Source organism: Astyanax mexicanus, chromosome 1 (assembly GCF_023375975.1).
Source record: "Astyanax mexicanus isolate ESR-SI-001 chromosome 1, AstMex3_surface, whole genome shotgun sequence".
Taxonomy (NCBI): Eukaryota; Metazoa; Chordata; class Actinopteri; order Characiformes; family Acestrorhamphidae; genus Astyanax; species Astyanax mexicanus.
The window spans coordinates 13,850,609-13,877,918 of record NC_064408.1 but is presented as its reverse complement, the minus strand read 5'-3'; the positions used below and the strand labels follow the sequence as shown (position 1 = coordinate 13,877,918).

The 27,310-nt window shown below is 37.5% G+C and overlaps 1 protein-coding gene across 1 annotated transcript; it reads left to right on the top strand.

The window, feature by feature from the left end:
* The first annotated feature begins 258 nt into the window (after positions 1–258).
* LOC111191295 (uncharacterized) lies at positions 259–7,084 on the top strand. Its single transcript, XM_022665848.2, has 4 exons — positions 259–554; positions 1,635–1,668; positions 2,613–2,696; positions 6,136–7,084. Exons 1-4 carry the CDS (start codon positions 363–365, stop codon positions 6,567–6,569), a joined length of 744 nt encoding a protein of 247 aa, XP_022521569.2. The 5' UTR covers positions 259–362; the 3' UTR covers positions 6,570–7,084.
* Positions 7,085–27,310: the final 20,226 nt, after the last annotated feature.

Genomic DNA, 27,310 nt, shown 5'->3' with positions numbered 1-27,310 from the left:
TATATTATATATTATATATATATATATATTTATAGTACCAATCAACGACACACTTGCTTATTCAGTAAACCTTTTATTTTTTATATGGATGTGATTTATTATTTTTTTAGTAACGTTGTTTACATGATTCATAAAAGAAAAGCGAAAAGTCTGCCAGCCAATCGCAGCACAGGGGGGCGTGGCCTGTCTGGAAGCACGTGCAGTAGTAGAGGGGAGTAGTGGAGAGGGGGCTGGAGGGGTGGAGGGGCGGATCGCTGGTTATAAATATTTACCTGCGCCATGCAGTCCACCGTGCAGTCCACTGCTAATAACAGGCAGCCGGCGGGAGTTATCAGTCTATCACCGGGCGGACAGTTACGGACATGGCGGGAAATAGTGATCAGAGCGGCGGATTCGCGGCGGCGGCGGAGCAAGGGGAAGTTCTGCGGGTTGTGGTGCAACACTGCCGGGAGATGAAGCGGCAGGAGACCTGCTCCCGCTGGATCACCGCACTGCTGGCCCTCACCATCTTCACCGGCTTCCTGTGGCTCCAGGCCTCCGCACACGGCACCAAGGTCAGCCTGAGTGATTTCAGTAGTTCCTTAGTAGTTAACTAGTGGTTAAGTAGTTGTTATCACACTCCTTTTGCCTGAACTGGACACTGCTCTGTCCATTCCACCTTAAAACTAGTAGACTAAGTGATTTCAGTAAGTTAACTAATAGTTAACACACTCCTCTTATATTAACTGGACACTGCTCTGTCCATTCCACCTTAAAACTAGTAGACTGAGTGATTTCAGTAGTTAACTAGTAGTTAACTAATAGTCAACATACTTCTTTTGCATTAACTGGACACTGCTCTGACTATTCTACCTTAAAACTAGTAGATTTAGTGATTTCAGTAGTTAACTAGTAGTTAACTAATAGTTAACACACTTCTTTTGCCTTACCTGGACATTGCTCTGTCAATTCCACCTTAAAACTAGTAGACTGAGTGATTTCAGTAGTTAACTAGTAGTTAACACACTTCTTTTGCCTGAACTGGACACTGCTCTGTCCATTCCACCTTAAAACTAGTAGACTGAGTGATGTCAGTAGTTAAGTAGTAGTTAACTAGTAGTTAACACACTCCTCTTGTATTAACTGGACACTGCTCTGTCCATTCCACCTTAACACTAGTAAACAAAGTGATGTTAGTGTTTACTTAGTAGTTAACTAGTAGTTAACTGCTGGTACTAGTAGTTAACTAGTAGTTAACACACTCATTTTGCATCAACTGGACATTACTCTGTCCATTCCACCTTAAAACTAGTGGACTGAGTGATTTCATTTGTTACTTAGTAGTTTACTAGTAGTTAACTACTAGTACTAGTAGTTAATTGGTAGTTAACACACTCCTTTTGCATTACCCGGACACTGCTCTGTCCATTCCACCTTAAACTAAAAGACAGTGATTTCTGTAGTTATTTAGTAGTTAGCTTTGTCCATTTGCCAAAATGTGCCATACATCCAACACATCTTCTTAATTGTTTTAAGGTAGAATGGGAAGTTGGAACAAACAGCCAAATCCATTCATTCAGTTTTAAAAGTATGAGAATGTGCACAATGTCGTTTAACATGATTTTCTCTCCTTTTTTTGTGTGTTTGTATTTCAGGATGATGCTGGCCGACAGCCAATGACTGACACAGGTGAGTCTGTCACCTACATACCACCTACTATTAATTAATTCATGTCTGTCATCTCTATCTGTTTACTTGTCTGTCTGTTCATTAATCTGTCTATTGTCCTGTCAATCTGTGTCTGTTTATCTAGCTAACTGTCTGTTTGTCTACATATCTGCCTGTTGATCTATCTGTTTATCTGTCTGTCAGTCCACCAATCTGTCTGTCTTACTGTCTGTATATCTGTGTATCAGTCTGCCTGCATGTTTAACAGTGTAATTATCTGTCTGATCATCTCTATGTATTTACTTGTCTGTTTGTTAGTCCATCAATCTGTCTGTTGTCCTGCATGTGTATGTATCTGTGTGCTTATGTGCCTTTCTATCAATCTGTCCATGTTTATGCCTTTATATCTACTTATCCACCTGCCTGTCTGTCAGTCTGCTTATACATCTGTTATCAGTCTGCCTATCTGTCTGTGGATCTATCTATTTACCTGTATGTCTGTCAGTCTACCTATGTGTCTGTATGATCATCTATCTACCTGTCTGTTTGTCTATCAGTCTGTCCATGTCTCTGCTTGTTTATTCACTTATATACCTGTCTGTCCGTCTGTCTTCCTATGTAAATCTATATATCTGTCTGTCTGCCTGCATGTTTGTCAGTCTGCCTATCTGTTTGTTTATATAGCTACCATTCTTTCTGGATGTTAATCTGTCTATGTTTCTTTGTCTGTCTGTCTGTCTGTCTGTGTGTTTGTTTTGTAGATACCAGTATGTCTTGTTTATCTTTCTGTCTGTGTGTGTATGTATGTTTGTATGTCTTTCCACATCTGCCTGTTCATTCATTCATTTGTTCATTCATTTATTCATTCATCTGTCAATTTATTAATCAACCAACCCATATCTACATACAGTCATTTGTTCATTCATTCAATTATTTATATCATTTCTTCTTCTTGTGTCTGACAGGTGTGGTCCAGGCACTGAACAGTGTAGAACCCACGCCTATGCCTACGCCTAAGCATCGACGAGGGAGATTCATACATCTGCTGAGTAAGTGTCTCCATCCAATCACCCTATTATGGACACCTTTAAGGCCAGAGTGCAGCAACCAGTGCAGTTTGAACTAGGACGCTTGGTTTATTGGTGTACCCTACCCGTGTTTGACTGTTTTTTATCACTTAATGAACCACAGCAAACATATGAGTTCTTTATTCTGGTTTATTGGTGTTTGTCTGGTTTGTGTGTTCTAGCCTTTAGACTGGATTCTAGATACATGGGGTTAAGCCTAACCATAGATTATATGTTTCTTGCAATGGAAAATCTTCATTTAAACGTTTTATAGTTTAAAATTAGGCTTAATCCCTAGGGGTGTCACGATTCTCTAAATCCTCGATTCGATTTCATTTTCGATTTGAGGGTCACGATTCGATTCGATTCTCGATTTTCTTGTTTTTTTTTCTTGTTATTATTTTATGCCTCATAAAATTTAAATAATATATTTATTATTATTATTATTATTATTATAAATATTATAAATATTATTATTATTATTTATTAAGATATATATGGTAATGCCATCTAGTGACTTTTTTTGGTAGCAACAGTGTGCACTATTAAAACAAGCAGTTTATCAGAGCTGTGTGTGGATGGCTGGTGAAACTGCTCATTACATGAAGCTGCAGTTCTTCATCCAACCACTAGCAGCAGCAGCACAAGCCCCGCTCTCTTCACTCAGTCACTACTTCAGTACAGCCCAGCCACGGGCTACAGAGCTCAGCCAGTCCGTTTTTACTGTTTCTGTAAACAAATAAAGGTTTTAACCCCACTAACCGGATAATACAGCTCACTACAGTTCATCTTTCAGCCCAAGCAGCTAACAGCAGCAGGTTAGAACAGCCGACACGGAGGCACTGCTCGGATTACATTATAAACAGGTCAGTTAGCGCGCTGCTAACCTCAGGATGTTTATAACTACGGAGTTTAGTGGACACACCACGGCCGCCAGGTAAGTCTTTTAAAGGCTACTGAAGACTATTAAAGGCTATTAGAGTGTAACCCCTGGCTCCCAGGGGTTACAAGAGGTTATTGAAAGCATTATTGGGGGGCAGAAATCAGTACAGGCTGGTTAGATAAGTGATGTGGGTATTGTCTTATAAATATTTACACATAACTTATATCTCTCCTGAAAAGCTTTTATTTTAGTCAGAAACACGCTTGTGTTTACTTTATCTGAGAGAAAGATGTTTTTTTAATTCAATGGAAAGCAACAGGTGTAGTCAATTATAAGTTTAAGATTTTTAATCCACCTCACTGTGATCTATAGTCAGTGTTCTCAAGTCACACTGACACACGCATTTCAGCGAGTTCACACGCTCTCACCTGCGCGCACCCACCCCTCCCTTAGATACAGATACAAAACCTGCGCGCCCAACCCCCGCCCCCCCTCCCCCGTTGGACAGATAAAAAACAGTGATCACACTCCCGCAGACTGCGCTCATGCAGTGGCTATCTCTATTTAAATGAATAGGATGCGCTGTGTTGGTGCCGCGCCATTTGCGTAGCGCGCTGCGCTATTTGCGTAGCGCGCGCGGGAGGGATCGTCGATCCTCTTTTTGACTTCGATACTCAAGATCGTGACCTCATTTCGATTCGATTTCGATAAAATATCGAGATCGTGACACCCCTATTAATCCCTGATCCTATATGTCTAAAAGTAGATAGACAGATGCTGAAACACTGCTGTGGGGATCTGATTGTGTACAGCCTTAAATAGCATTAGTGAGGTCAGGTACGAATGTTGGATGACCAGTTTTGGCACTCCAGCATATTGGATGATTCTCCAACGATCAACACAAAGCTCTGTATTTGTGGTCCTCACACCTTCTTTATACCATTTATTTACATTTTAGGGACCTTTTTCTTGCATTTTGTGTGCTGTTTCCCCTTGTAGGTGCAGCAAAACATAGCTAAAGTGATTTAAAATTATTTAAACTTAGATAGTGTATGTATGTTTGAGAAAATAACATGTGTGTGTATATTAAATGCATGTTTGTGACTAGGGATAAGAAAAATGATAAAAAATTTTGATGAAAACCGTAATAATTACTTATATTATATATAATATATTATATTATATATGACTTATATTATATATTACTGGTATTATTAAAAGTCTTAATTTGTAATAGCATGTGGTATATTTAAATAGTAGGTATCTGAGTCAACTGAGCAAACTGCACTGGATTATGTTGTTTGAGATGGTGGAATAAATTTCTCTACAGAAACCCAAACATTTCCACACATAAAACCCATACATTTACAGTTTTTCTCAGTCGATTTGGTACATTTCTCACATCAGGATTTACACTGGCATCACAACAAGTGCATTTCTCAAAACAGTTAGTGCAAACAGCAAAACTCAATGGAATACCTGCAAAAGCTCGTATCTCACTCAGAATTCTTAGTTTTTGCACTCAAAATACTATAAAAATATAGTCATGTTGTGTACAGTGCAAGTATATTCTGATGGAAACAAACTTTTGATTTGAATCAAATCAATTAAAATTGTATGTGTTACACACAAAAACTTACACAAAACATAGTTAATCATGACTGTATGTGGGAGACTGACAGCAAGAAATTAGACTGTAATCAACATTTTTCGAGTAATATTCTTTTACTCTATTGTTTGCACTGCAATTTGTTGACAGAAAAATGAGAAATTCAGGAAAGACAGCCAACTGTTTGGCAGCACTCTGTACAAAACACAAAGAACTACAAAACTACACAATTAGAAACTTACTGTAAACATACAAAACAACCTGAGACAACAACTTAATCACAATTATACTGCTTTCTTTTTTATGCATTCTGACTCTCCTCTCTGTTGAGCCACATGTTTTCATTCACGTTACACTGAATTTCATTTCATGTAATGCTTTTGAACGACCGAAGACACAGTTGTTCTTCCAATATTTGGCTGCAGGCAGCGACCAGCTTCAGCCATTGTAAGACCATGCAGGATTTTACCAACTTTTCCAACAAAGTTTTATAGAAATGTATAAATGATGCCTGAGAGATTATGATCACATGTTCAGCACTTTTGCATGTAATGATCTAGGCAATGACCTAAAGCCTAAATGTTTTGGAGGGTAAGACAATTACATAGATATTCAGTACAACACATTTTAATGAGCACGACATAAGCAATGTCCATGAACGTTAGCAATAATGACAAACACATTCGCAAAAGGTGAAAAACAATGAAGTGACACGGAGATGTGGAGATTGAATGAACTGTTTTGAGAACCTTAATTCTGATCTGAAAAATGTACCAAACCCATTGAGAAAAACTGCAAAAAAAAAAATCAATATTAAGTTGTGTAGCAGGTGCGATATTACAATATTCTCTATGTAAATATCAGCCCACCCCTATTTGTGAGTTATCTTTTCAGAAAATCAAGTCTAATTTCACCTTTCTACCTTACAGGTGCAGAATACTCAGACCAAATCGTAACTTCTCAGAATGAGGGCTCCTTTGCTGTTCGCTGGAAGATCCCACAACTCCCATCTGATTTCAAACTTGAAGAAAATGAGACGTGTCTTGTGATCCCTAGAAAAGGCTTGTACCTTGTGAGTGTGAGGATGTCGTACCGTGCACTTGAAACAAAGTGCCCCTGTGCGGACGGCGTTTGCTTTTTGAGTGTACTTCTGACAATGTACCAAAATAAGTACCCTCAAATCACCAATATCGTAGTGGGCCACGAGACCATGCGCTGTGTGAGCGGCTGGCGTCAGACTGTTATTTTAAGCAGAGTGATCAAGTTCGAAAATTCCACTAAGCTCAGAGTGAATATTGATAATCAGAACCATGAACTCATCAGCTGGGATAATTACAACCACTTCGAGATCACTCGTCTGTGACACGGTTCAGCTGACACCACATCGTAACCAAACTGGTATTACCGTGTATTTATTAAGAGTGCTGCGCATTTGATAGTAAATTACGCAGAATAATATATATAAGTATATATATATATATATAAAAAAAGTAAATCATGCCTAATATTTCGCTTTACTTACTGTAATGCCTGCTGTTTTATTTGTAACATTGTAACATTTTATTTTTGTAACATTGGCTTTTGCTTTTTCTTTTTGCTTGTTTGATTTGGTCAATGATGTTCTTCTGAACTACACTGTCCATGTTGTTATTAAATAACATGATTGCCTGTATACTAAGTATCCATAAGGAATAAATAAGTTTACTATGGTAAAGAAGGGCTTTTCAGTCTTTAGTGATTAGTAGATTAGCCCTTACTTTGACAAAGGGCTACTGACACGTTTTATGTTAAAACTGGTTTTGTGCTTACATTTCATTGTTAGAAAGTGGTGAAATGGACTTATTTTGTCTTTTGAAATAAAAATCTGAATTTAATGTATTTCTTGTTCATGTGTTTATTGTTTTAAACCAACGGAAATGCTGAGGGGAAATCCAGACAACACATATCCAGCCAAGGTAGCCTGTAGAAGTTGCTAGTCCAGTTTCAAGGGGCTGTAAATACAGAAAACCTTCAGTGCTAAATAAGCACATTGTTTCTTTGAAGCGACATCCAGTTCCTGGCAATGGTGTGTGTGTGTGTTCATTTTAATGCCATTGGTAATTAGAAATAAATTCATTAAAATACAAATATTTTATAGTATCAGGGTAAATTTTTGTTACTCTTAATAAATGCATGACCAAATGAAAGTGGATTATTATCAGAAATAATAGTGAAAGCAGGACTAATTCAGTTGATAATCAAACCGGATCGGATCATAAACAGCCACTGCTACATAGAAGGGTTTAAAAACAGAAATTTAAAAACGTGAACTTTAGGCTACAATGAGTAAATATATACCGTTGACAGTTTCTCAAAAGTGAATTGGTTAAATTGTAAGCTGGGATACAATTTCTTGACACCAACATCAGTGATGCTGAGGGAAAATCCACAATCCAACCAGTCAGGTAGCCTATAGAAGTTGCAAGGCCAGTTTCATAAGGCTTTAACTGAAGCTGGGATATGATGTTGGCAGGAAATTGCTGAGAGTAACAATAAATCTTAACCCTAGTGCATCATATACAGAGAATACACACCTTCATTTAGCTGTTTATTTAAATTCATCAATGAAAATGAGTCTGCAAATGCAAAACATTACATTACATGTTTTGCATTAATTACTTTGGTTTTTCCACCAATTTCACTGAATACACAAACAAATCCTAACTTTTAAGACTTTTAACATTATAGGATGTTAATTTGTGGTGTGGGAGTTTGGGAAAGGGAGCAAATTTAATAAAATGCATGGAATAGAAGTTAAATTAAAATCCTTAATACCGCCATGCTCATTCATATATGCATTGTATTTGCTAAAGTGGACTTTAATCATTTTAATCATTTAGGCTCCAAGTAAGCAAATATTATAATGTGGGCAGTTTTCAGCTTTCAATTTTGATTTGCTGAGAGTATCATTTTAATTGGATTAAACTCTTGTATAAAATAACATTGATGTTCATGTTTTACTACCCTTGTAGCACACTGTTGCCAAACAAACCAATTTTTGGTTATGGATTGGGGTCAAATTTTGTAAAATTCATGCCATGGAAGGATTAAAATGACATTATTAAGGTACAAATACTTGATACCATCATGGTCTGTTTGTACTTTTAGGGTGTTCTCATACCTGTAGTTGGTTTCTATGGTCTGGATCAGTTGATGGGTTTGTTTAGTTGGAGCGTTTCTCCCTCTGTTTGGTTTGGTTTCACACAGGCATAAACCTAAACGCACCAAAATGTGCACCAATAAACTACGCAAGCACATGTCTCCTCTGATTGGTCAGAGCTGTCTGGTGCAGGAGTATAAAGTAAATATAAATAGAAGATTCTGTGTTCCAGTGTGCATATCTCTGCATTGTGAAGCTGCTGCAATACAAAATGCTGAAAACTTGCCTCTGTGCTTTTAAACACAGTGTTTTTAATGGGGCGTTTAGTGTTGATGTACATGTAGTAAATGAATTTCATGGCTGTGAGCAGTGAACGCTACACATATTGCACACATAAACTGCATGGAGCAGCACAGACAGAGTTTGTTCATAGCTGTGGTAATTAGTGTTATCTGGCTAATAAATCAGATTAAACTGCGCTTTATCAGCAGTTTAGCTCAAATAAAAGGACTATATTTGGTAGCTGGATCTAATCGAGGTCAGATCACGTTCTCACCACAAGTGAACCTCTCAAGAGTTCTTTTGGGACCCGGCCAAGACCACCTCCACTAGTAGGTCTTAGTATGGTTGTTTTAATCCACACCCAAGTATGATTACTGTTTTCACACCTGTTCAATTGAACCGCACTAAAAGTACAAACAAACCAGAGTTAGTTTTAACCAAACCAAATAGTGCAGGTGTGAAAACACCTTTGATATTTGTACTGTATTTGTAAAAGTGGACTTTTATACGAATATAATAGAATAGAATTTTGAGCTACATTAAGAAAGCAAATGTGTTATGCAGTCAGCTTCCCAAATAATAGCTGGTTGATATTTAATTTGTATTTTTCTAGTTCATGTGTTCATTTTTGGCCCAAACTGTGATGCTGATGGAAAATCCACAATCCAACCAGTCAAGTAACCTGTAGAAGTTGCTAAGCCTGTTTTAAGGGGGCTAAAGCTGGGATAGGATGTTGGAGGTTTGCTAGAGAAACTTTAAGCCTTATTTGTAATGTGTCATATACAGAGAGTAGAGAATAATGATATGAAGTTGTGGATAAATTACACAAATACTGAAAGTATATGTGGGGAAGGGTATATATAGTGAAAGTATATGCTCTTTGTAAAATTTTACATTTGCAGGAATAAAAAGTTATTTATATGTATTTGAGTACAAAAGTAAAAATATCACATTGTAAATATATATTTAAAAATTTAAGTTAGTGAAAAAAACAAAAGGAGTTTTAAAGAGTAACTAAATCATGAAACATCACCATGTTAACATATTTGATATGCTTTGATTTAAAGCACACTAGATGTTTCTTGAGATTGTCCAGCTTTGTCTTATTTCACGTAGCAAGTAAATAAAGACAGTAGAGATGTGAGATGTCTTTGAGTGAAAGTAAAGGTCTTATCTGGACGGGATAAGTTTCTCAGTGGGTCCTGGGGTAATTTTCCCTTTTATAGGGGAATCCTCTGTGATTGTATTCCAATCTGGAACGACCATGTATGTGTTTTTCTCCGACTTCCTCTGAGGAAATTACAGACTGAATTATCTACTGTTTTTCTCTGAACTCCGTGGTCCTCCAGTAATTTTAGTCCCGTCCGAACTCACATCTTTGATTTTCATCACCTCGCATTTAATAAAATAGCTATTTGTCCACTGCCAAGCACTGTAATTACACTTCGGGCACACGTTTCCATGGAGATCCAATTAAATGAACAGCAAGTGGAAATGGAGGAGCTAGTGAATGCACGTGACCGAGAAAGCCTTAAAACTTACTGCTCCTCCTGTTTTTTCAATTGCAGTCCAGATGCAAGAGTTTTATCACTGAGTAGAAGTGTGACATTTTTTTCACAGACGTCCCCCTGAGAAACTAATTCCACCAGATAGGGCCTAAGGCTACAATAAGTGAGGAAATATGTTCAGAGGCCAGTACCTGGTAGAAATATAAAGCCAATAGAAAATACTAATAGATAGCAAACGATACTGTATATGGCAAGAAAAGAGTTTACATTTTGTGCATTAATTCAGTAGATTGAGCATGATCAATTGCAAAAACACAGCCAGTGGGGATTTTCTATACCTGTGTTATGTAAGACTCTTATCAAATGATCAAGTCTAATAATTAAATAAAGATGGAATAAACCATCTAGTCTAGTCTAGATGTGAAAAGTACATGGAGATCTTAGAGGAAAATATATTGTTTTTAAGATAACATCTTTTACAGAGCCATCCAGCCATTTTTACCCCTTTGTTGCGCAACATGGTTAAAAAATGACCCACATTCATTTTCAATGAAATTTCATGTATGTTTCTATGATGCATCTCAGCAATAATTAATTCAGTTATTCAGAATTTAAGGTATTCCTTAATTAACTTGTTTTTGATCATCATACACCCTTATTTAATTTTTACCGTACCTACTTTCTAAATAAAAGACCTTTTTATATCACTACCCCTCTAATGTACACATGGGTCAAAAATTACCCACATTCATTTTCTATGAATTTTCTATGTATGGCTGAGTGTTTCTATGGTACATCTGAGCAATAAATTAATTTAGTCATTTAGAATTTAATGTATTCCTCAATTCATAGAATATCATAGTTGTTACATGGAGCAGTTTGTTTTTTTATATCCCTTTCTGTTGTTGCTATTTATTTTATGTATAGCACCTTGCCTTTTTTTCCAAAGTGTTAAACTGCAATATAAATAAAGTTGGATTGGATTTTATTGGATTGGAAGTGGGTTCAATCCAGTTGCTGATCAGATCGTAAACGACCACACTAGCAAAAAAAACTTTAGGATTTAGAACAAAAGTGGGCTCATTTCTGTTGCTGATTTAGAAATGATAACAGAAGTGAGAAGTGAGCTTAATGCAGCAAAATACTTGAGAAGAGAAGGCGAAGAGAGCTTGAGCTGTAGTGGGTGATTAGAGTGTGGTAGAATGGAATGGGCTGTGTCCTATGTCTGAGGTTGTGGATTTAGTCATCTTCCTGTAATATTTTACTTTTAAGAGCAGGAAAATGTGCAGCACATGCCTGACTCAGCTTTTGAAACACACCCTTGTGTCAGACAGAGCTGTGCAATAGCCGATTTACAGAAAAATGCACTGTGATCATTAGTAATGTCTGGTCATGCATGTACACAGTTAGTCACTAGATGTTTTGGAGGACTTTTTCTCTTAACTGATAATTCATCCTTTCTTTCTTTCACTCAGTGATTCACAAAAAAAGTTGAGCAGGGCAAGAGTTTAATCAGGATTCAGTACATTACAGGAGCAATAGTGGGCAGAGGATCTCTGTAACAATGTTTGAGAAAATTATTTCATTGTTTAAAATATCCATCCATCCATCCATAGGGGTTGGTCAATGAAACTGAAACACCTGTCATTTTAGTGTGGGAGGTTTCATGGCTAAATTGGAGCAATCTGGTGATCAATCTTCATTAATTGCACATTGCACCAGTAAGAGCAGAGTGTAAAGGTTCAATTAGCAGAGTAAGAGCACAGTTCTGCTCAAAATATTGCAATGCACACAACATTATGGGTGACATACCAGAGTTCAAAAGAGCACAAATTGTTGGTGCACGTCTTGCTGGCGCATCTGTGACCAAGACAGCAAGTCTTTGTGATGTATCAAAAGCCACGGTATCCAGGGTAATGTCAGCATACCACCAAGAAGGACCAACCACATCCAACAGGATTAACTGTGGACACTGTAAGAGGAAGCTGTCTGAAAGGGATCCACCAGAACTGTCCGACGGGAAAATAAATTATTGTGGTCTAAAACCAGGTGTTTCAGTTTCATTGTCTATCTATCTATCTATCTATCTATCTATCTATCTATCTATCTATCTATCTATCTATCTATCTATCTATCTATCTATCCTTGAAGAAAGAATAAAACCTTTATCTTCAGATAGCACTGCTTCAAGAACTGTTATTCAACAGCTGATAGAACCATATGGCTTTCTCAAATTTTTCAACCATCTCTACAATACAGTTTTATTCACTAATGGCACCTACAGTTTTTCTCTGTCGCTTTGGAGCATTTCTCACATCAGAATTAAATTTCTCAAAACCAGCTGTTTAATCTGCACATCTGCCAGAAACTTGTGGACAATACAGAAGCCATTTCTCATTTACTTTATACAAACAGTGTCAGAATTGCAGCAAGGAGAGAACACGGAGAGCTGACACAAATGCGAGTATACAAATTTATTAAACAGAAATAAACCAAAATAAACATATAACAAGATAAATAAACAGACAGGGTAAGTATGAAAACTACAGAATACACAATGACTGAAAACGAATAAAAAACTACAACCTAAGAGACATACAAGTAAAACATACAAAAACCAACAAACTAAAAACACTGGAAACAGAGGGAATTAAATACACATGGAGGGAACAGGAAGCAGGTAATACCTGGGGATAAGTAATGAGGGGGTGGAGCTACAAATGTACACAGGTGGGAGCACTGAAGACATCGGCAGAGTCAAGGAGAACACAGAGAGGGTCATGTGCTTAGGAAAGGTAAATAAACAAACAGGAGGGCAGGACAAACACAGAGACACAGGACATGACGAGAATGTGATAAAAAGCAGATTATTTTATACAACTGTCTGCTGTTTCCAAAATTATAAATTGCTGCTCTCATTCAGATCACAATATATTATACTGTACTCTGCTGAACTGTAATGCAGATTTAATACATTTCTATTAGATTTTATCTGGTTAAAAAACATCTCCTGAAGTGCTCCTATATGCTTAGTGGAGCTGAAAAATGGATAATGGATGTAGAAACAAGCAGGTGGTCATAATGTTATGCTTGATTGGTGTATCATGATATAGAGCACAGTAGGCTGTGATCTGTGATCTGACAATTGCTGTGATTTTAGAAAGACAAAATAAGGAACATAATTCAGAAATCTAACGTGGTATATTCTGGAATGTAACATACTGGAACTCAGACAGGGTCATTTATATAAATACATAGCTTAGGAGAGGTAATGAGGAGGCGGAGCTACAAATGAACACAGATGGAAGGTGTGCTGCAAATATTAATTCTGATTTGAGAAATGCATCAAAGCGACTGAGAAATAATTGTAAAACGTTAGTATGCAGAAAGAAGCCAAAAGTGGAGACAATGTACTTTGTGGTCTTATGAATCAATATTCTTGATCTTTTTTTTTTTGATTAAACAAATTCTGTGAGCACCAAAAATAATAAAATACAAAAAAAAAAAAAAAAAAAAAAACAATTTAAACTGTTATCAGAGAAAGCCATGATCTGTCAAGGAAAAGGGCTGTCATAGTTTCAATTGGCAAAAAGTAAGTAAACTCTTATGATATTAGAACTAAGGACAGTACAGTACATTGAGACCTTATAGAGCAACATATGCTGACTTCAAGAAGACATCGTCTCCAGGGACATCCATGCATTTCTCAACACTACAGTGCAATGAGTCATGGCTGCAGAAGAAGCTGGCTTTGGTACTGGACCAGCCTGCCTGCCTGCCTGTCTGTCTTGCAAGGAGGCAGTGTAAATGGCCATACATCTAAAAGGTCAACAATGGGACCCCATTAGGATCAGTGTTGAGGTCATAAAGAGTTAAACATGGGTTACAGCTTGACTAAACAGTGAACACAGAGCCTAGATGGGACCCATGTGATATTTTGGTGAGCTGGAACAATGGGGTCCATTTCGTTAGCCCAACTGAAAGCAGCAACAATCACTTGGAAGCCCTCTCGCCCACGTTCCTCCCTTGTCACCCCACAAAAGAATGATGGCTAGGCAGACGAAAAGCATAACTAAAGACTAAACTGAGAATGACTCAGAATGACTCTTCCCTGAGGCTGGATGGTATGCCAGTGTCAGTGATGACACATCCTGCTCTGTCTTTGTTGTTGTGATGCAATTCAGGCAGTGTGTGGGAGGCATTTGGATGATTGTTTTGAAAGGATTCGTATGTCTTTTTAATCAGCGATTATCAAATGACTGTGTTGGTCTGTTTATGTGGTGTTTAAAGGTTGGGTTTTTCCAGTCCAACATTACCTATTACGAGTACAACAGGTGTATACCACACCCATCCATGTTTACTGAGCGTAGAATGAAATCAGGAATTTATGTATTTGTTTTTGTTGGACTGTTATTGAGAGATAAGGCTGGATTTTTGCTCTCTAAAGGTTTGTTTCAATGTGTAGACTCAAGACAGGACGGACCCTATTCAATTTATATAAAAGAACACGCTTATTTTTTCGTGAACGTTGAACTGAACGCAATACAATTTTTAATAAAGAACTTGAACGTGAATTAGTTCACATTATGTGTCATGAACGGCAGACATCACTGTAAATTAACGTTGGCTAGTTAATAACTTACTGGCAATGACACGGAGAGTGCGGCGCGTGAGAGAGAGAAAGAGAGAGAGAGGGGGAGAAAACTAAAAAAAAAAAAAATTAGAAATACCCAAAAACTTAGAAATACCCACCCAACCCTAAAAACCCTGAGCGAATGTGAATTGGCAAAAATATTTCTTGGTAAAGAAATTTAAAGATTTCTAAACTCCACTTTAGAGTTGTTTACTGACAGAAGATAAGCTCTGTGGTGAGAAACATGCTTTGACTTGTGGGTGTACGTAATCTGCGTGTGATGCAATCTGGGATGTTTCTGGTTGTATCCGAGTAAGGACATTGGAGTAAATTAGAAATAAAATGGAGGAGATGGAAAGTGGTGTGGCATGTTTATCATCATGTGAGAATCTAGGATCTAGAGTACGTGGTTGAGGATTTTTGACCTCATGCCCTCTTTAACACACCTTTTATCAACCTTTTACTATTGAACTAAAACCTTCTTATGCTTCAGGTACTACAGGTTGGTAGTGGTTGGTGTGGCGCAGTGGATAACAGCACCACCTGCCTGTGAGCTACCACATCATATGGGAGACTAGGGTTCAATCTCTGTTCTGGGTGACTTCACTACTGTACTTAAGTACTAACATACTGTATCTGTATCTACTGGAGTATTATTTTACTTCACTACTGTACGTAAGTACTAAAATACTGTATCTGTGTCTGCTGGAGTATTATTTTTACTACACTACTGTACTTATGTACTAAAATGCTGTACCTGTATCTACTGGAGTATTATTTTTACTACACTACTGTACTTAAGTACTAAAATACTCTATCTGTATCTACTGGAGTATTATTTTACTTCACTACTGTACTTAAGATACTAAAATACTGTATCTGTATCTACTGGAGTATTATTTTTATTTCACTCCTGTACTTAAGTACTAAAATGCTGTATCTGTATATACTGGAGTATTATTGTTACTTCACTACTGTACTTAAATACTAAAATACTGTATCTGTATCTACAGGATATCTACATGTTATATTATCAGGATAAGAAAAACTCATATCTGTTCGAGATTCCCTGTGTATCATATTTTAATGACATGACTTTGCAATAGCCTAGTGTTGTTAGCTTCGGTTTTGAGTAAGATGACGTAGCTTGGTCTTTAGTATTTTGTCTGCCTGTACACCTCAGATTGAATCACTGCAATCAGCAGTTACATCATCAGTGTACATCACTGAGCCAGTATGGCCAGTCATGCTGGCTTTCACCACGGCACACCCACCTTCATGTTAGTATATGCCACACTTTAGATCTTAGAAAGTTCTCTTTGACACAACTTTTACCTGGATTCTTGTGGATATTATACATTTTTAGCTAATTGTAGCTCTCAGGGTTCATACACGTTTCATCTAATACATTTCCATGACTTTTTCATGACCTTTCCAAACCTTCATTGCAAATTTTCATGTCTTTAAAATATCAGCGCAGACATGACATGATGGATTTGACTAAACATTAAATTATGTTTTAACATCAAAATAGCTTTTCTTAGTCGATAAACGGAAACACTGGGATTTGTAGAGCAAATTTCCATAACTTTTCCAAAACTTTCTGGGTATTTTTATTTTTCCAAAACTTATCCAGGCCTGGAATTTGCTGTTGTCAGGCAGATGTATGTTTTTTTTTTTTCTTCATTATAGTGAGAGTTCCAGAGTGGTATAGTGTGAGTTCTCCTGATGTCCACAACAACCTCCTTGGTCTTCTCTGCATTCAGAGAGAGATTGTTGTGTTTGCAGCAGGAGGCCTCCCTCACCTGGCTCCCCCTGGCTGTGGAGTTGCTGTTTCAACTGAGAATCGGGGGAGTGAGGGGGCTGGGTGTTGTAAAATGTTGGGAGTGTAAAATGATACCCAAAATGGGTATGACTTTCATACATAAACACATAAAAGGCCACAGAGGGGACGGGAGCACCTGCTCGTTTGGCTCTTACTGCCCAAAGTGCCCTTTTGTCAATTTTTTTTATCATACTAAATCAAAAAAACAGTATTACAGACAAACCAAGTCTCCCTGAAGCTGCGGGAGTCTCCCGCATTTCGGTAGTGGCTCCCTGATGCCTGCGAGTCACATATAATCTCCCGGAATTCAGAATGAGTGCCCCAAACGCGCACACAGGCGACAGACTTTTATTCTCTAATCGCGTGTGGGAAGGAGAGAGACATAACAGAGAGGGTTCTGATTGGCCTGTTCTCTGCAAAGAGTCTGTGAGACAGCCAATCAGTTTTTAGTGTGGGCGGGCAGTGTTTTTCCCCCCTCCCGGACGGGATTTGTTCAGCGAGTGAGAGAAAGCAGATCGTGGCGGCGGCAATATTAATAATTATTAGTGGTCTAAGTAATGGGCAGTTTAGTAATATACATTGTTCTAATGAGTTATCTTGCCACTTTCCTGTGCATAAGGCTGTGAGTTTTAATTATGTGCCTTTTTCAGATACAAGTGCATTTTTACCTTGTAGGATTGAGACTGTGTCTGTCCCCCGTGTCGCTCGAAACCGAAAAACTCAGAAAATCTGTTTTAATAATCTTATTAAAATTAAAACAACAGCATCCGTCTCTCAGAGTACCAGCAGCGTCCGTATGAAACTAGGGCTATTAAATATAAGATCGCTAGCACCAAAATCAGTTATTGTTAATGATATTATTACTGATAATCACCTTAATGCACTGTCTGTGTGAAACCTGGATTAAACCTGATGAATATATCGCTTTAAATGAGTCTACCCCCCCAGGTTTTAGCTATTTCAGTTACCCACGCAGCTCTGGTCGTGGCGGTGGTGTTGCCACAATCTATGACTCAATGTTAGGTATATCTCAAAACTCACAATTGGATGCTAAGTCGTTTGAAGTTCTTAGTCGTATAGATTATAAAATACTTCTCCTGACGTATAAATCCCTCAATGGTCTGGCCCCGCATTATCTACAGGAACTCCTTACTCCTTACAATCCGCCGCGTTCACTCCGCTCCCAAGACGCTGGCCTGTTATTAGTCCCGCGTATTAGAAAAAACTATGCAGGAGGAAGAGCGTTCTTTTATAAAGCTCCCCAACTTTGGAATAGCCTCCCTATTAATATACGGGACTCGGACACACTCTCAATCTTTAAATCTAGACTCAGAACATTTCTATTTGCTCAAGCTTTTGAGTAATGTCTCATTACAATTTTCTTCCTCTTACAGCTTATCCAGCAAATATAAACCCTGTCCTAATCATCTGCTTTCTCTTTCTCTCCCCATGTCCTGAGCTGCTGCTACCAGTGCCCATCCCACTCCAGCAGAGTTTTATAAAACCATTCTAACCCCTTTCTCTTCCCTCCCCTCTCTGTTCTCTCTCTCTGTCTTTCTCACATGTGCTGAGACGCCTGGCCGGCCGGTCTTCCTGGATGTGTCCGTCTGTGGTTCCAGCTTTCAGGAATCAGCCCTGTCCTTCTACTCATCAGAGTTATTACACAGCCCTTCTAACTTCTGCTTTTTTTTCTCTTCCTTTCCTTTCTGTTTTCTCTATCTATCTCTTTTACATGTATGGAGATGCCCTGTTCCTGATGTTCCCAGCCTGGCTCTCCACTGTCCGCTGTGTTGTTCTCCGGCTCTGCAACCCTGCACTGATTACCATTAACACACTCAGTATCTGTTTCTGTATTAGCCATAGCTCTATAGTTTGTGCCCATCACATTCTTATATTCATAAATTAGTACCTGTTATATTAGCCATAGTTCACATTAATTCTCTGTACTGTTTTTGTTCTGTTATTTGTTTGTTGTTTGTTATTTGTTTGTACTGAGCGGGTCAACCCGAGTAGGATGGGTTCCTCGGGCTGAGTCTTGGTTCCTTCCAAGGTTTCTTCCTCTTAAAGGGAGTTTTTCCTTGCCACTGTGTCACCATAAAATTGGCATCTCTGTGGTGCTGCTCATAAGAGGCGTGGACCTGGTTTTCCTGTAAAGCGGCTTTGTGACAACCTTTGTTGTTAAAAGCGCTATATAAATAAAATAGAATTGAATTGAATTGAATTGAATTGTAATATGATATAAAATGTTTTTGATGTTGTGCAATTTTTTGTGATGATATAACTGTAAATTTTTGTCAAATAAAGGCTTTTTTTCCAAAAAATAAAAAGGAAAGCAGAGGCAGGGCCTTCCAAAAAGAAAAAAGATAAAACTCATTTCATTTTACCTCTGAATACTCTAAATTTAATTAAAAAAAAAAAAACGTAAAATGAATTAATATAAAAGTTTTGTTATCCTTTGGTGTGTGTGCAAGTTTTTTTTTGTTTTGTTTTTTTTGGCGAGGGGGTGGGGGGTGGGATTAACCTCCATGAAATCAACTTTTGCAACTTGGGATGTCTGGTACTAATTGGAAGCCAGTTAATTTTTTAACGCCCCCCCCTCGCTGTGAGTTTAGGCAGCAGCTGACGTTAGAACTAATCTGTATATACGGAGATTTTTCCGAGAGAAAGGTAACGAAGCTAACCATGTAAACTGGGATTACACTGTTTCTGGAGCTGATTAAAAAGACTCGAATCAAAACACAGATCAAACCCACTGTGTGCTTAATAAAATGCGGCTTGTGTTTAGTCATTTAACTTAACTTTGGAATCAGATCAAAGTTTGAGGAAAAAATACATAAATGTAATGTTTAACTTGCTCTAATGGGCCTGGACAGCCAATAACTATTTCATTTTTAAATTGTGTTCATTAATTTAGGATTACAGGACTTTAAGGTACTTGCAGGACTTTAAGCTTACTGTAAGCTATAAGGAACGACAATTAATTTAGCTAACTAGTTAGCTAGAAGCTGGATGTTGTGGATAGCCAGAATTTAGTAAGCTACAGTACTTTATGTTGGTAGTATAAAGCAGTTTCTTAACCCTGGTCACTGACCTAAAATTGTGTTTTTCCACCTGATCAGCTAATAAACAATTCTTTATTGAGTTTACCTGTTGAAATTTTGTAGCCACCTATGGACCATAAATCAATCATTATGTATAATCAGCAGTGTATTAGACACATCACACCACTGCTTACTTTATTAAGTGCCTTTAAAGCAGAGAAAGCTCTAGAATATTCAGGAACAGGGTTGGGAAACACAGCTGTAATGTGACTTCTGTTCATTTGTAGTTTACAGTAACACCACAGTAAGACCACAAATCAACTGGTGATATTGTAAGGTATGTTTTTGTATGGTGTTTCTAATTTGTGCTCCATGTGCCCCCTTTTGACTATGAGCACCAGTTGCACAGTGATGTGCTCAGCCCCAGACTGTCCAGTTTGTAAATGAGCTGTTGGGGGATGATTCTGTTGAATACTGAGCTGAATTGGACCAATATGCAAACTGGTAGGGGTCCAGGGTTGGGAAGGGGGGGCGAAGACTTGATTTGGTCCATGACTAGTCTTTTGAAGCACTTCATGAGGGTGGGTGGGTGCAACCGGACGATAGCTGTAGAGACAGGATGGCGATGTCTTCTTTGGCACAGGGATTACGGTTGTGGCTTTCAAGCATGTGGGAACCACAGCCTGACTCAGAGAGGTGTTATAGATGTCCGTATAAACCACCGTGAGTTCCCAGGCACAGCCCTTCAGCGCTCGGCCAGTGCTGAATAAACAGCCGTGTGACTAGTCAAGCGCTAAATACTGTACGTGCAATGTGCCAGTGTCTGCAATGCTTTGCGAGCTCACAAAAGCATGCTCTCACAAGAAATCAAAAAGCTAAGCAAAGCAGATTCATGATATTTTACGATAAATAGGATTTCCCTTAATTATAAAAAAATAAGTTTCCTATTAAGATGTACAACTGCCATAATAAGCAACTTATTTAAATCAAATTTATTTGTATAGCGCTTTTTACAACTGATGTCACAGAGCAGCTTTACAGAAATAGGATCAAAGGACAAAAAATCAGACAAAACATTAAACAAATACAGAAAAAGAATAAATAATAAAATATACAGAATACAGAACCCTCAGTGAGCGCGGAGGCAAGGAAAAACTCCCTCAGAGCTGCAGGAGGAAGAAGAAGAAAGATTAATTTTTTTAATTAATTTTAAAAAGTCTTTATACATCCACATATGTCTTATATATTCAGGACTATAGCAGCACCGCTAATAGAAGCAGTTAGAGTTCATGAGTCACTTATGGAGATTAAACCCAATACAGAATGATCCAAAAGCCTTTTATTTCAGAAGCTAAACATGGCGGCTTTTAAGATGGTGGCCATTTTCCAGATATAGCCCAAAAGACTTCTGAATAAAAGTCTGTTCTGTGACTTTTGACTCATTTCTGCATTTAATGCATGCAACATATACCAAAAAAAATGTGGTTAGTGAAACATTTACCACTTTGTAACATTGTCATTTCTTTTTTAACAATACTTAAATAATTGGGTAACCCTTTACAATGAAGCCCTTGTTTTAGAGTGTAAGTTCTTTAAACGTATGATGTAACCTCCGTGTATAAACCATCACATGCAAAATACATTACAAGCCTTCCATAACTTTTCTCCTGTTCTCTCTAGAAGTAAGTTTTCTTACTGTTTGAACTGCTGCAGTATTGGATATCCGGGCCTTTTTAAAAGCATAAAGCCAATTCTGATTTATAAAGATTGATTTAAGACATTATACGCATAATAAAGCCCTGGAAAGTCCACTACCAGATCAGGAGCATCCCTTGCTATCTTTAATAAACTCCTGAAGACAGAGCTCTTCAAAGAGCACTTACTCTCCTAACACCACTAACTAACTACCTTCTACTACCAGATCAGGAGAATCTCTCACTATCTTTAATAAACTCCTGAAGACAGAGCTCTTCAAAGAGCACTTACTCTCCTAACACCTCTAACTAACTACCTTCCACTACCAGATCAGGAGAATCTCTCACTATCTTTAATAAACTCCTGAAGACAGAGCTCTTCAAAGACCACTTACTCTCCTAACACCTCTAACACACTAACTACTTCTAACCTCATTTCCTTCTTCCCCTCCTTTACTCCTCTACCCCACTGTTTTCCTTTGACCTCCTTTAGGCCCTGTCTAAAGATGTTTTTACCTTAAACTTCTATTACTATATGTACACCATTATTGTAAGTCGCTTTGGATGGTGTTACAAAATATCTGCCAAATGTGATGTAATGTAATGAAAGGAGACTGTATTAAAAAGCCTACCAAACTGCCATTATGTTGTACATACATTTAAGTACCAATAGGATGTAGTATTTTATACAGGGATTATAAGATATGTTTTTGGAAAGGACAAGGTACATATCAGAAAGTTACCCAATTGTTACTCTCTTGTTACTGGTTGTCCCAATTTCCTTATATGTACTTATATTTAAGTACCAGTTTGACCTGGAAAGTATGTTGGTATACTGTATACTGGTTCACGCAGAAAATGTGCACTGTAAGCTGATACAACTTACAAACAAGGGCTGTATTAGAAAACGTTAACAAAAAATAATTTTGTAATGTCTTTGCAATGGAGCATGTGGTTTTGGTATCTCTTGAAAAGATGTCTTCTTGAAGGCACCATGTGTTGTTCTAAGATCTACTTTGTAGATTTGTCTTTCTTGGATGGCTGATAACAGTCTGGATGGTCATTTCTGCCTTTTTTGAGTCAATGTGAAGGTCCTTTTACATTACAAAGCAAAGTTGAAGATCTGTTGATGTTCATTCGATGATAATTTCTAATACACCAATGCAATAAATCATTATGACCACCTCCTTAATATTCTGTAGGCCCTGCCATGCTGCCAAAACAACTCCAAGCTTCTAAACCATGGATTCCGTATGTCCTCAGAAGATCCCATGATGCAACCAGTGTTGGGAAGGTTACTTTTAAAATGTAATCCCTTACAGATTACTGATTACATCACTCAAAATGTAATTTGTAACGTAATCAGTTACATTACTTCAAGTGAGTAACGTAATCTGATTACTTTGGATTACTTACAATATTGTCATTTTTTTAAGCCTGAATGAATGTAGCAACCACATATTGCATATTATCCTTTTATTTTTCTTTCCAGTTAACAAATAGATAAACAAATAAAAAAGCCTTTTCAATCACTCTATAAAAAAAACTTATGAAACCATTTCATCAAACAATTTTATGAAACACTTCTATAAATTGATAATAAAACAATTTAAAACCAAACAATGTAACAACAACTGTAAGCTATCTACTTGCAGGTTTGCCACCAGTGTTAATTTTGACAACAAATTTTGATTTAGTCTTAGTCATAGTTTTGTGACGAAAATAGCATTTAGTTTTAGTCACAATTTAGTAATTTAGTCGACTTAGTTTTAGTCGACTTAATGTCATAAGAATATAGTCTACTAAAATTACAGTAAATTTAGTCGACTAAAATGTAAAGGGTGTAAATGTAAATGCTTTTTCATCAGTTTCCTTGAATTATTAACTCTACACGTATACGAAATGAAACGTTTAATAACCACTTGAGTAATATTGTTAATGTTTGAATGTGAAATATATTTATATATGATTTAATGTATATTATTATTATTATTATTATTATTATTATTATTATTATTATAGGTGTGTGACTATATATATTTTACATTTAAAATTTTGCTCTAGAAATCAGGTCATAAAACAACTGAATAGTTAAATTATAGTTTAAACAGAGCTGTAGATGCAAAAACAACTTTTAAAGGATCTAGTTTTATCTCCAGCAGTAACCCAGCACACCTACTGGACCTACAGTCTATAAATGAGATCAAAAACACACCTTCACACACTGTGCTGTAGAGGTGCTCTCAGGATGTACTGAGAGACTTCATGAGTTAAAGTGAGAAACTTATGAGAAAGTGCTGTAAGGAACTTTACACAGACTTTTGGGTCATAGATTCACTTATTTTATTGTTTTATTTTGGATATATTATTGAGTTTCTTTCTGACCTGTTCCTGCTTTAACACTAGCTATATCTTTCCCACTGTGAGACTAAACAGAAGATCTGATCTTAATGAGTGAGTTCTGTATCAGTTCTGTGTTTTAGTGCACTGCCGAGTTAAACACCCCATCAGCTCATGAAATAACATCAGCATTAAAACGCGGATCTCTGCATGGAGATCTGTGTGACTCTGGTCTGCAGAAGCTGAAAGATTAGTGGTGTTTTTACCGGAGATGGAGTCGCTCCACACGGTTTACACGTTATCTTGTTTTTTGCGACGTCAAAAGAGAAATATATCACCTCTCCTCTCTCTCTCTCCCTGCTGAACACTGTCGAGTTAACTTCCAGTCGAGCTCCGTAAGTATCGACAGGTTAATTCCCGGGTTTGTAACTGAGCGCGCGACGCTACTGCAGGAAAAAACAGGTACTGATTGGATGAGTACCCCGCTTGTCCCGCCTCTCCACCTTCGCTAAAGTAGCAGTGATTGGATCTCTTCCTAAGTGGTCTCTACCTTTCACAGAACTAAATCAGTTCTGATTGGATTTCGTCCCTGCCAAACATTTTCGTCTCGTTTTTATTCGTTGACCAAAATGTCAATTAATTTCGTCTCGTTGTGTGTGCGGAGCCGCTGTCTGCCCCTCCTCCCTGTGTGTGTGTGTGTGTGCAGCGAGACGGGAGGAGGGGCAGACAGTTCCCTGTCATATCAGAGCGATTCACCGCAAAATGTTATTTGCGTTTTGTCAGTGTTGGAAGAGCAAAAAAATAGGAAAGTACCGCAATGTAACCCTTTAATTTTAGCAGAGTAACTGTAATCTGGTTACCATTTATTGAAGCAGTAACTGTAACGGATTACAGTTACTTATAATTTGTAATCTGATTACGTAACGCCGTTACATGTAATCCGTTACTTCCCAACACTGGATGCAACCAGCGCCAAGATTTGCAGTGGATGCTTTAACTGCTGTAAATTGCGAGTTGTAGATGCCACAGATTGAACTTCCACTCCAGTGCATCCTGCATATCATGCTAGATCAGATTAAGATCTGGGGAATTTGAAGGCCATTGCACCACCTGGAACTCTTTTCATGTTCTTCAAACAATGAGTGCAGCATGGCAGAATAAATTATTCCACCAAAGAAGGCACTGCCTTGGGGGAATACCACTGCTACGAAAGAGTGTAACCTGGTCTGCAACAATGTTTATGTAGGTGGCACCTGTCAAACTGATGTCCACATAAATGCCCTCATCATTTCTTTCCCAGAATGAAAATGAGAGTGGGTAAAGTACTGTATGTGAACTGAATGTGGATTTACTGTATGAGTTTGCGTTCCTGAAATCAAAGCAGGCTGTTCTTCCCAGATTTGGTTTCATTAATGGTACGGTAATGTTTAAATGACTGAGTATAAAATAGCAGGAACTAAGTATCTGTGAGATAATCCTAAGGGGAATTACATTCCTTATACAGGTACAGGTTTTATGAGGTTGGCAGTGCTTATGTGCCTTATAAAACTTTTAAAATTAGACTTAGTAATATGGGCCCTATAATTATCGTTATTAAGTGTTACCTCATGGAACAGCTTGGAAGTACCCACAATTGTACAAGTGGTCTTGTGAGTGAGGTTGAATACTGGCCAATGTGCTCATGGCAAGGCAATGTGAATTACTGGAGATGGAGCGAGGCCTGATAGTGGGTGCCAGATGAATGAGACATTTAATTTATGAAATTGTGTACATTACATTGAAGGCATTTTAGTGGACAGTAGGTGCAGTGGGAGATAATGATTGTGTCTGGTAGCATCTGGATAGAAGTGTCCATGTACATAGGCAGAAATTGCAAACACATTTAATGCAGGTCACCCCACACACATATCCCTCAGGTCAATGCAGAGTTCTTTAGCTTCCATGGGATGTGGCATGTGTCACAGCATATAAAACAAGTCCCTGCCTCAATTATGTTGGTAGATTAATGCATTAAATGTCAATGCATTTTATTTTTTTTTTGTTTTTGTAGGTAGAACATTGTCTTTGTCCATTGGTTAGATCTTTAGGAACTAGACTGAAGGCCTAACCAACGGAAGAGCGCAGTGTTCTATCAAAAAAAACAAAACTATACAATGAAATAAGAGCATTACAAATAGTAATAAATGTCTATATTGTGTATTTTAAAGGCATATATTATGCAAAAGCTAAAAGCTCCAAAAAACATTTTATGTGAACCAGTTAATAGATTTTGGTGTCAGGAATCATAAGCTTTCATGAACTCATTGGATGGCTCCCCAATTGTGACATTGCAATATGAATATGTCACCACCACAACTTGTTTAAAATAAGAGGTATAATATGTCCAGTTTAAAGGTTAAATAGAGTTATGAAATAACTAATGTTCGGGTGAAGGAAGATGCCTCTTGCCTGCCTCTTATCTGGCACCCTATTAATACCATCAACCTAGCTTACGTCCCCTACATCTAGTCATCACACCTAGTGCTGGGCGGTATGACCAAAAATGTATATCATGGTATTTTTGAAGATTCTGACGGTTTCACTGTATATCACGATGTTTTTGTTATTATTATTTATTTATATATTTTTGTGTGACTTCTGGGTTAATCTTGTTCCACAAAATTACACAATATATGAAGAAATCAGACTTCATTAGCAGAAAAACAGCTGAAGAGTGTAAACAATACACCTTAAAAAGAGATACACCAACAACTTAAACACAGCTTTCTTTTACAAAACGAAATATTTTAATAAATAGTTTAAGCCATTAGAGGCCACAATTCCCTTCTTTCTCCAGTTAACAAATACATTAAGTTCAGTGTGTATTAATATTATGCTTTAAGCTACAGTATTAATATATTTAAACAGGGCTATAGTTACCGCTCACCTTGTATAATCACTGCGCCTCTGGCAGTATGGTGGTAAGTGAAAAATCCATATCGGTCCTTAACTGACGTACGATATACCGTATAAATCGGTATACCGTCCAGCACTAATCATCACCCCATCATCCCCTTTAATCCTTATCTTTCCTTTCTGACACCAGTCATCATTGCTTCCTACTAGAAACAGAAGCTGGTTTTTGGGTTGAGAAACATTTTGATAGTTAGTGTACCTTAATATTTACAAGTCTATTTTAAATAATCTTAACATACGGATTATGAAAAAACAGTGAAATTATCTGTAACTTAGTTAAGGTCAACTAGGCTTATGAATCAAAATTGGCTTCCTATTTTTCAGCTTAAATGATTCAGCAGTTTCATTACTGATATAAGTGATATAATTAGTGACTCATTTAAAGGCCCTGTCCCACTGCGATTGCGTCTAAATATCCACTAAAGTACGTCCAAATTTCAGTGGACGCAGTTTAGTGGATATTTAGTGGATATTTAGACGCAATCTGGACGTAGTTTAGTGGATATTTGGACGGCACCGTCCAAGTGGACGTAGTTTGATTAATAAAAGAAGAAAAATAATTAAAATGAATAAATAAAAAATATAAAATGTAAAATTCGTTTAAAATAACCCAGGCTTTCTGCAGAATAATCAAAGTTTCAGTTAGTTTCAGTTTCAAATCATGAAAACAGCTCACCAAAACCTCAA